Raw genomic sequence first — 11,887 nt, forward strand, 5'->3', positions numbered from 1 at the left:
CCAGTGTATTAGTAAATAGCTTCTTTTTATTACGGATATTTTTTTAAAAAACAGGCAAGAAATAATTAGATCTTTATCAAATATCTTAATTGACACACGGCTACGATTAAAATCAGGGCAGCAAAACCACAGTAAGAATGAAGGGGACAAAATACCCTCGAATATTAATATTAAGTGACAGTACTCCTGACATTCAAATGGTTCACCCACCTTAATTACTGTTATGTGCATCAAGAGGTACTCTTCTGGGAGATTCTAAGCTGTTCTATTAGCAACAAAGACACTGGACAGTTGCACTTCAGCAATTGCAATGGCCGTGAATCTGTTATAGCTTCCTTCCCTTTGTATTTCTCCTTTGACTTCAGAAAGTAAATGTGAAAAATTATTTCAGGTGAGGAGATGCTTCTGATGATAGGTCCGTTATCAAAACATGCTGGAAGGAATGCTTTCATTGTTTATCATATGGTGATGCTTAGTAGCTTTTATGTGCTCTTAAAATTGTATAACATAGACCTTATGAGCTCAGTTTTATTATTACAAACTCACTGTGTTCCATAATTTATAGAAATGGAAGGAAAGTAGATACAATGAAAGCAACATCCAGATTGCATTTGGGGCTTTTTTTTTTTTTTTAAGTTCTAACTGAATTTACCAAAAAATTGTCATTTAAAGCAAAGATTCTTTAAAATTTGGGAGCAGGAATAAGTTTAAGTGAAGATTATACTGTGATTCTAGGAAGTCATAGTAAATTGTGTGTCAACAGATCCTAAAGGGTAAAATGTCACTATCTGCTGTTGTCTTTTTCAGAATTTTTCAGAATTTTATTCTGACCAAAAAGAAGTCTAACTACATAATGGTGAGGATTGAGCTGGCCCACAGCTGGTCCATCCCAATCCCTAACACCTCCAATTTTAAGATTCTTAAGTAAGAATGACAAAGAGGTCCCAGAACACTAACACACACACACACACACACACACACACACACACACACACACACCAATAGCACATACAAGAACCTTCTTAACTTTATGGAATGTTAACATGTTATTTTCAGTGTTCAGCGAGGGGGAAAATGACCATAAAGGACTATAGTGCTTACATCAGTTCTATGGAAAAAGTTACTCAAACAAATAAGAAGTTTTGCCAGATTACTGAGAGAATAAAATTTCAGATTATGCCCATTCTGTGAATCCTTCTCATCCACTGATTTTTCTCATATCTTTCTGCCTTCCACTAAATACACATTCCTTCTCCCCTCTCATACTTATTTTTCTCCATATGGTACCTAAATTCTGTCACCGCATTCATATTTCATCCTAATAATTCCAAAAATATTGAAGTGACACTTCCCTTTAACACAACTTACTTTAGTATAAAATTTGGCTTAAGTCTTACCTCTCATTAGTCTTATTTCACTTAAAAAAGCAGTTACATTTAAATTATCAAGAGTGGGGCACCTGGGTGGCTCAGTCAGTTAATTGTCCACCTCTTGATTTTGGCTCAAGTCATGAGCTCATGGTATGTGAGATCAAGCCCTGTGTCAGGCTCTGCGCTGACAGTGCAGAACCTGCTTGGGATTCTCTCTCTCTGCTTTTCTTTCTGCCCCTCTCCCACACTCTGTTTTTCTCTCTCTTTCAAAATAAATATATATGTTTTTTAAAAAGACAGATTCTTAAAAAAAAAAAAGAAAGAAAAGAGTATCTCATTACTATAATTAACCTGTATGGAGGACTTACAGTACTGTCATACCAAGTCTCAAGGATCTATGTTCTAAACTGTAAAGATGATTAACTGCTTTTGAGCAGTGTACATGAATTCTCTCAGCAGCTCATTAGCATTTTAGTTGTAGTAATTAATTTTAATTAACTGCCAATGCTGTTTGTTGCCATGTGGAAAAATGAGAATGTGGCCCTTCTTCCCATTCGAATATGAGTAATGATATCAGTTTAATGTTAGAAGGGTAAAGAGGTTTTAGGTTGTGAAATAAAGAATTACAAACCTGATTTCCCAGGGAGTACACTCTGCTTGGAGGCTTTTCAGAAGTCCTAGTTTTTATCAAAAATTAACACTGATAGTGAATCATCTTTCCTCCTCCCACATATTTAAGGTTCTGGCTAATGAAATTAGATTTTGCTTCCTCGTTTTGGAACTAGTATTGTTTTTGTTGCTTCTCAGTCAAAATGTTCTAATTAATAGTGCTGTTTTTATAAACATATACAGTAATTTAGAAATTCAAACTTAATGTCATAGCCATTTGTTTTTTTCCACTGTTGTGATTTAAAACAATAACTCTAATTTTTACAAGAAATAATTTCACTTTGTCTCTTTGAAGTTGGAAATGAGATCATGAATTGTTTTTAACTTAAGACTTACTCTTTAGGGGACACGTTCGTATAAAGTAGTAGGAGTAGGAGCGAACTCCTCACTACTAATTTGCTAACAATATAAAGTATTGTCAGCAAAGTAATATCCAGACTATATTGACATAATTTAATTATATGTATTCAGGATTTAAAAGGCTTTACATCGTATTGTTGAAACAAAAAGAGTACTGGTGGTTTAAAGAAAACTTCATATTCACAGTTGTTCAATAGTTCCAAAACATCAAATTTTTCAAGTTTATCATTTTTTACTTAAAAATAAAATATGCTCTGAATACTGTGTAGATTCTCGAGTTATCAGAAGAGGAACCAGTTAGCGCCACATAGAATTTTAGGGCTGGAAAAAACTTTCAATATCAACTAGTTTAAACGTGACATTAACCTAGTTCATGAAAATCACTGTTTTCTCAAGGATCTCAGCTTCCTCGCATTCATTTCCAGAAAATTAAAGGACCTCTAGTCCCCAATCCCTTTTGCTGTATGTCTGGTTTTTTTAGTCTCTTCTCATAGTCTCCATATTCATGCTAACGATCACAGCTGTGAGGATTTTCTCAATTCTTTATGCCTCAGTTAGCTTAAGAACAGTCTATGGTGTGCGGAAGCATAACTTTTAATTTAAATAGTTGCCCAAAAGGGTGCCCGGGTGGCTCAGTCAGTTAAGCGTCAACATTGGCTCCCGTCCTGATCCTGTGGTTTGTGATCCGAGCCCTGTGTTGGTCTCTGTACTGACAGCTCAGAGCCTGGAACCTGCTTCGAATTCTGTGTCTCCCTCTGTCTCTGCCCCTCCCCTACTTGCACTCTCTCTTTCTCTCTCAAACATAAATAAACGTTAAAAAAATTTTTTTTAAATAGCCGAAAGAAAGGTGGATAATTCAAGGTTTTAGGAATAGGTGTAGTAATAGTCGAGTCACTGCTACTCTGGAGAATACACACCCTATATATGCTTCTCTAGGGAGATTTAAAAGTGAGTAATACATATCTATTATGTAAGACAAGTATTGTACTACGTAAGGATTAAAGACAAGTATTAAACTATTATAGTGGAGAAGCAAGAGGGAGGTAAGCATGGCTCTTCACTTGGAGGTTGAAGGTGAGAGGGGCGCAGTATGTTGAGGTCCTTTGTTTTATTTTCTCAGTCCTATTTCTCAGTCATTAAATCAACAGATATTTATTTTGCATACAGTATGAGCTAAACATTCTGATAGATATGGGTATACAGCCGACAAGATCTAGTCTTTGGCCTCAAGGAGCATAGCTTCAAGATCTATAGCAGAGAGCAATGCAGCTAACTGCCTACCGAACAGACAAGATACCTAAGATCTCTGAAAACCCTGTATAGCTCCACCACTGCACAAGCTATTTATTAACCTGGCTCATCTTGTAGAGTGAGAAGTAACTATCATAATTAGTTGTGCAGCTTTTTGGAAATGAAAAGTGCTATAAAAGAGCTGAATAATAGAAAACAAGATTAAGTTATATGGTAGGAATGGTTGTTATAGGTATGTTCAGTATTTATGTCATCACTATAGAACTATTACCAGGGAAAAGCTAAATTCGGTAAATACAATTTCCTAGCTACATTTTGCAAAGTCGAGAAAATATTTATGTGTATTGGCAAGAGAGATTATGCAATCTTACTTTGGGTAACACAAGAATTAAATATAGCGTGGGGTTTCCACATGTCTTCAGCTTCTACTAAGGATCTTCGCATTTCAATGGTTATTTGAATTATTTCATTAACAATTTTTAAATACTGCCACTATCCAAGACTGTTATCTACCAATAAGCAATTATATTTTCACATTCAGATGCTAAAAGAAGATTCATTAAATTATATAGAATAAAGATCTACCTTTCTGTGATCAACCTCTCAGTATTTGGGTTTGGGGGAGTTGTTATCAGTGATTTATCATACCTGATTCTTTCTGATTTTACTTATGTTTTTGAAGTTTGTGAATTCTCTTAGAGGAGTGGGGTACCAATTCACATCCTATTCTATATCCTCAGAAGATGAAGGATTTATAGAATTGGGCATTTCTTTCATATCCTTTTATATGGTCACATTCTTATACCCAAGATTGAGATTATCAAACTATATGAAAAGGAAGGTGTTCTTTTTCCATGGTATTTAATGTTCCATGACTATACACTAATCTTATTATTAGCATATTTATGTTTTTGTGAGCATTTTCACCCTAATTAAATGAGGCACTACATCACTATGTTGAGCCTGTGGCATAACAGAAGGCACGTGTCCTGTCATTGAGAACCATGATCTTACATTCTCCCTTTTTCCTCTGAACAATATAGTTTTTTTTTCTTTTGGTCTCAGTATATTATGACATACCTCCGTAGTTTAACTTCCTCACATTCAAACAATAAAAATATTAAAATTTAAACTTATATGCATGCCACTTATTTTTAAAAATATATATTAATGTAATTGTTACTTGGTAAAAAGATCTTATTTTTTATTGTCTTTCCCTGATTTAACAAATTTAATGATATGGAGAATTGCTTTACAGTTGCTTATTTTATTCATTCCTTATACTGGGTGCTTTGGTCTCTAACGTCCTTTTGTCCTTATTAGATTATCGCTATACATTTCCATTTAGATAAAGAGATAGAAGCATGAAAATTAATAACATGCATCAGACATTTTTGCTGTGCTTAATAGAAGGAGCAATTAAGGCTAGAAACCTCAGTGTTTAATACTGTTTTCAGAGCTCAGTTATAATACATATATTGTCACTTCAGTGATTAAAGAGAATAAGTAAGTATAATATGTAGTCAGATTCAAACAAAATAACTAAGCCAATATTTAAAAAAAAAAAAAAAAAAAAGCTATGGTGTCTGTGCATGGCATGGCAGAGTACTAATAAAATTTGCCTAAATAAATTCTCATGATGTTTTCGGATATTATGGGACTGCTTTGGCCATACCTGGATTTGAATCTTCATAATGTCAAAGGTTCTAACAGCTATTTTTTAAAAACACTCTATACTGTTTTTAGAAAGTTATAATTCATCTTCCTGCTTATATTTATGATGTTTATAAAACTACTGTACTGTTATGAAAAAAGTAAAAGTTTATATGTACTTTGATTTTGAAAAGTAGCATCGTATGCATTTAAGAGAATTTTTTGGTAACTTGTGGCACTTTGATAAAGGAATGTGCAATTATAAAGATTTATGCCATTTTAATTTTTTTAATTGCCAGGAATTACTCTTACTAGGCTTTAGACTGAAAACCAAACCCAATTTTAAGACTGGCACTTTTTCCTACTGGTAATTCCTGTTTCTCTAATTATAGGAAACATTTAATTTAAACCATTATTTGCAATGAGGTTTAACTTTCCTCCTCCATCCTAAGCTCAAAAACCTTTAATTTAAAATTAATCCAGTGGTAGTTAGATAAGCATTTTAGTTATCATGGCCATTTAATCTGGTGCCTGACTTTAGTGATCTCATAAAAATAGCTAAACTCCTGAAAAACAATATCAATCATTTTAATTAGTTTTTATTGATTATAACCAATTGAGTAAGTTGATATCCATAGAGTCATAATTTATCTTATATTCTGGGGCTGCCAACATAACTAAGTACACAGCATTGCTAAAAACACCCTCATATATCCCAAAGAGAAATGACAAGAAAAAAACAGAATTCTGTATGATTATGGCTATTGCAGACACTTCTGTTGAGTTTCCAGTATTTTACTGTGATACACCCATGGGTGGTAGAAGTAAAGTGAAAATAAATATAAATGCTTTAACATTGGATGGTGGCATCCATCAGTACAGATCATGCATAAGCTACTGCAATAAAAAAATACTCATTGTGCCTGTATTTGAAGAATTTATCTTAGATTTCCTCTGGCCTTTTCCATTTAAGGCTGTACAATCCTTTTAAATGTAAAGACAACAGAATATATAAGTGAATGAAATGATGGCCCTGTTTGCCATTGGATAAATATTCTGTTGAACTTGTCGAGGGGCATTGGCTGTTGCATATTATGACATAAACTAGGTTGTTATAAGCCACATGTGAGTCTTATGTACAAATCAGAGCATTTAGAAATTACACATCTTTCTTTTTACTCACAAAAATAATTCAGACTTTACAATCCAAATTTATCATTTTAAGCTGCTGATTATTGAAAAGCACCTAATATGGATTAAAAGACTAAATGAAATAAGACCTATGAAAGAATACTAATTAATAGCCTAACCCTGTATATTATCAAACTTCTGATAATGTTAAGTTTCTTAGAAAGCCTTAAAATATTTTAATGAAAAATTAATTACCTAGAAATGAAGGCACTTTATTACCCTAAACTAGCTACTTGTCTGTATAGAATTTGTCTATCACCCCATAAAATATTCTTTATCCTTTTATAAATTTATCCTACTTATGTGTTTTTCTAAAGCTTCTTATAATATAATAATTCAAAGTATTTTAACTTAATAGAAAATTGTGTTACATGGTAGAACCAATGAACAATTCAGAAATAAAACTCTAGAGTAACAAAAGTATGTGTGATAATAGCAAAACTGTTGTCTAGGTTAGTCTACAGTCATTTGAGGTTAAAATGTAAAATTTGAAGGCTTTTTCATTAAACAGTTTTTAGACACCTTTTATTTTTTAAGTATTATTTTTAATTGGCACTACCTTGTGCTTAAATGTTGGCCAAATATAAGGGCAGTCAAAATTATTATGCCAGCCTGTCGTAACTCAGTTTTGTTTAGTTGAGTTTTTTTTTTTATGTAACCCTAAAACATTAAGAATCAGTTTTGTTTCTTCTATGCTCAAGTCAGCCCCGCCTGGTAAATTATCAAATTTAAATAAATAATATGGATGTGTTGTTGTGTATAGTTTACCCTCTTCAGAAAATTAATTGTTGATTTATACAAGGGATGTGATTCAGCAGAAAAGGCATAGGATAATTTTTTTCAAAAGTTAAATTTTTTCTGAGGTTCAACCTTACATCTTTTTGACATTTATAAAACATAAGCTAGCTTTCTTTTATCCAGAATGGTTTTTTTAACAGAAGAATATTTCAAAGCAAACGAACTTTGTTTTCCTTTTCATTTGGGGGCGTTTCACTTAAGAAGAGAACATTTGTCTATAATTGTACTTATCTTTAATTCTTTCTCTGTGGTGGCCATTTTTCTATCACTAGTTTTAAACGTTTTGCTAAATGTGAATGCTGCTTCATAGATGCAGTTTTCATTATATGGTACAGACAGAAGTCAAGTTCATTAGCAGTCTACTCTTATCGAGAAGAAACTAAAAATAAGTTCCATGTCAATTCTTTGGTTTGTATCTTGGTATCTTTTTATTTTAATAAGATATATTATCCCAAAGGTGTGTTAATGTCATGGCATGAACAATCTTAAATGTAGATCTATTGAGTATTTTGTGATGCTGAGTAACAGACTTTTCTCAAATCTCTGTGATGCTAAATATTTTCCTTAGGAGGTTTTGTTTAATGTTAGATTGTTGTTCTGAAAGATGTTGGTCTTAGTGGGATTTTTTTAAACTGGGAAAACAAATAAACGCATGTATTACAAGTATAGAAATGGTGAATTGTAAACTTACCGTATAATAATGATTCTATTTTCAAAAATGTTTTGCTGTTAAATATATACAACATAAAATTGCTGCCATACTGTAATTGAATACTTTTTCTTAAATGACCCTGTTATCACTATTCCAGACTTAGAAGTTGGGCAGATACATGATTGATTCATGTGTCTGCATAGATGCTTCAAGGTATATTCTTCTCTTGGTGAGTAAAAATATATTTTCCTTGGCATCAATGCATTGAGATCTGAATATACCTGTATCTATCCATTCTTATTGCACATTTCTTATACAGTATCTTCTAATATGCCAAAATTGGCCTAGACATAACTTAAAATTGAGGGTTTGTTACATGCTTTCTAACAGAAAGGTTTTCAATGATATTGATTATGGGTGTGTACTGTGAAAATAGTGAAACTCCCTTTAAAATTTCATATATGCTAAATTTAAATTAATATTTTTTCTTTAGCTCAAATTTCCCTAAATCCAGAGAGAATATCAGCCCTTTTCACTGTTGTCAAATCCAGCATAAGGAACAGCCCTATGACACTACAAAAAGAGTTGAGGAATAAGGAATAAGTCTCTTATGTTACACTCCAGAATAAAGGCATTGTGTGAAAGAAATGAACCGAAGTTCTCCGTGAATGCAAGGCTTCTGTACTTGACATTCCTCCACCGAAGGGAAGACAAGTGTCAACATCATTGGCATCATTTTCAAACTGATCTTATGTGGAATATCTTCCACCACACTGGAGTACTTATTGACTCTTACCGGGTTTTGGCTTTTGTTTTGTTTTGTTTTACTTCATCAAGCCTTTCCGCTTTCAAAAAACCATTTGTCAGCAATGAGGTAGAGGGACATAGATTTGAAAATACTTTCTCAAGAGATCATGTAACTATTTAACTCAATTTAAAAAGAGGAGGAGGGATAGTTTCGACTCACTGCCTCTCACAAGAAACATGTTTTTAAATCTGTAACTGTTTTAGTGTTAACAGGGTACAAAGCGTTTTTTGTCCTGTATTGTACTTAAAAGGTTCTCATTGATTGGTGATTGTATTGTACTGTAGGGAAACAAATCATTAATGGCCTTGTATTGTTTATAATAGACCATACCACGTACTACTTCAGTTTTTATGTTCCAAGTTTTCCAGTGATGCATGTTAACAGTTAGGTCCTAAAATTCTGTGGTGCTAATTCTTCCATATCCAATGGTGCTTTTGTGGATGCTAACTGCGCACATGCTGAACAAAGCTTGAAGTTTAAAACTTTCCTCCCTTCCTCTGTTTATATAAAGTAAAATAAAATAACTTGAATTTGTCTCAAAGTATCACTGACAATCTAATAAACTGGTTTATATGTGTGATTAGTTTGGATTCTTAATTATTTTTCAGAAAGCAGATTAGCTCTGCTGGGCCCTTCCTTCAATCAACCAGAAGTTGATTTGACTATGTGTTTATTTCCTGATTTCATTTGTGCCCCCACGTTTGTGGTACCTTGGGAATTTAAATCCAGTTGACCTGACTTCTATAATCAAGTTTATGTCGGATCTGCAAAAACTAGACCTATCAGACCTGGAAATTAAGTTGAGAAAACCAAAGATGCACCATGAGAGTGCCTTTGTGTATTTTAGTATTTTATTAATAAAGTTTTATTATCTACTTAAACCATGAGATAACATTTGCATGGAAACCAGTATGCCTTCAGAACTTTTATTATTGCTCAAGTGACATTGAAAAGGCCATTCCTCTATGCTGATAGTGAAAATAAAAGCTCCACTTTACATGTATGAAAATACAGACAAAAAATAATAATAAAATCGGAACTTTCCAGGACAAACTGGTATCCTGTGCCACGATGGCATAATAGATAAACCCATGCTTAGTCTTAATGGATTTTTAATTTTCGCATCCACACTAAGAATCGCAGCATTAGGACAGGCAAAGCTGCTATCCTCGTGAGGGCAGAAGGCTGTTTCTCTCAAGCTGGAGATAAAGTCAATATCAGGGCAGTGTGCAAATTTGCATTCTAATCTTGGTATTTTGCCTAACCGACACGTAACCTTAACCTTAAAAAGAAAAGATCAAAATAAATATAGTAAAACTCCTCAAGCAACAACTATTGATCTCAAATAGAGAATGAGCAAGCCCATCAATCTAACATAGTGAGCCCAATGACTAAAGTCATTCCCATGCCGCTGTGGTTCTTTATTTTATCAAGAGCATACCTACAGTACTTTTGCCTCAAAGAATTATTAAATCATGTCTAACGTCTACTATCAGAAAATAAAGTTGACAAAATAGAGCCAAAATGAGTACTGGGCTTGCATCCCCATGACTGTCTTGAAGAAATGCAATATTTACAGAATCACAGCCTCTCCAAAGATATTTCTATGTGTATTTTTGTAACTACCTTTACAGCATGCCATTTTATGAAAACTGGCTAATAAATGTGTGGCAAAATAATTCCAGGTCTTCTTTAATCAAAAGGAGAGAGAGAGAGAGAGTAGGTAGGTCTATGAATGTTTTAGAGTATCTTTACTTCTGCAGTAATATTTTGCCTGTTAATTAAGAGAAAAATTAATTCTAATTTTATGAAAGGATAAAAGGATAAATTGCTTTGGAATATACCTGCTTTATAATTTACGTGAAACATCTCTCATTTTTATCCCTACAGCCACCAGATTTATGTATTATTGTTCACCACTATGTTTGTCCCACCTAAAAAAATTATTCTTACGAACTTTATCAAGTTTTTTTGTATGAAATTATTTTAAAAATTCAGCCTTAAATAAAATGAATACACTTTGTAAGTTTGGTTCATTTATGAAAATAATGTAGTCTCTCCATCTTTATTATTTAAGCTTTTTTAAAGTTACAAAATTATGCTTGTCTTTAGTTTTATCAACATTATTTTGGTAAGTTGTGTTTTCTGTTCCTAAAATAATAATTTCCCTTGGAGATCATAAGCTCAAGGGATCATCTGTAAATCTATGAATGAAAGCACTTTCAATAAAGCTCCAGATATTCTCCATTGAGGAACATCTTTTGAAATAAATTTCATGTACAATAAAAATCTAACCTACTCATCTTAGGGAACTAATTTATCTCATCAGAAAGTGTGTTGAGTTTGAAAATGACCAATAATAATAATCTTGCCTTTATTTTTAAAAGAGCCAACCTAGGAGCACCTGGGTGGCTCAGTGGGTTGAGCGTCCGACCAGCTTGGGTCATGATCTCACAGCTCGTGGGTTCGAGCCTCACGTCGCACTCTGTGCTGACAGCTCAGAGTCTGGAGCCTGCTTCAGATTCTGTGTCTCCTTCTCTCTCTGCCCCTCCCCTACTTGCACTCTGTCTCTCTCTGTCTCTGTCTCTCTCAAAAATAAATAAAGAATTTTTAAAAATTAAGCTAATTTATAACCTATATCATTTCAGATTTGTCTTCCTCATGCCATTTTTTAAACCATTGAATTTGGTGCATACTGAGTTCACATTAAGACTAAAAACACTTTTCTTACCCTCCACTTTATCCATGGGGCAATATAAAGACTCCTAGAAAATAACTAAAAAATAAGTAATAAAATTCACATAAAAACAAATGAGTAGTAGTTGTTAAGACTGAATAAACCTTATAATGCAATGAGCAAACATTATGCATATTCTCCCCAAATTGCTCTCAGATTCTGTGAATGGTAGCTAAAGCTTACACTTTCTGCAGAGCATAATGTTTGCCATCATAAAAAAAAAAAAAAAACTTAACAAAAGACAAGGCCTTGAAAATCAAAAGGACTCTGAATGAAAGGATTGGCCCTCAGCTTGGGGTATGAAGAAATTCAGTTTTGTTAGTTCATTCTGAGTAAATGCACAAGAGACGCCTTTTAAACAAGGTCATAAAGAAAACATCTTGAGCATGAGATATCCT

General features: G+C 33.3%; 1 protein-coding gene across 2 annotated transcripts in view; it reads left to right on the forward strand.

Annotated features, from left to right (window-relative positions):
• Nucleotides 1–9,330, forward strand: part of PURG (purine rich element binding protein G) — a 35,595-nt gene extending 26,265 nt beyond the window's left edge. Inside the window, exon 3 of one of the 2 annotated variants that reach the window (XM_077760869.1) lies at nucleotides 8,438–9,330. In XM_077760869.1, coding sequence (XP_077616995.1) covers nucleotides 8,438–8,540 — 103 coding nt within the window. In that variant the 3' untranslated portion in view covers nucleotides 8,541–9,330. The remainder of the gene's footprint in view (nucleotides 1–8,437) is intronic. The other variant, XM_077760847.1, reaches the window with a different exon arrangement.
• The last annotated feature ends 2,557 nt before the right edge of the window (nucleotides 9,331–11,887 follow it).

This window comes from Crocuta crocuta, unplaced genomic scaffold (genome assembly GCF_008692635.1).
Source record: "Crocuta crocuta isolate KB4526 unplaced genomic scaffold, BGI_CrCroc_1.0 scaffold546, whole genome shotgun sequence".
Lineage (NCBI taxonomy): Eukaryota > Metazoa > Chordata > Mammalia > Carnivora > Hyaenidae > Crocuta > Crocuta crocuta.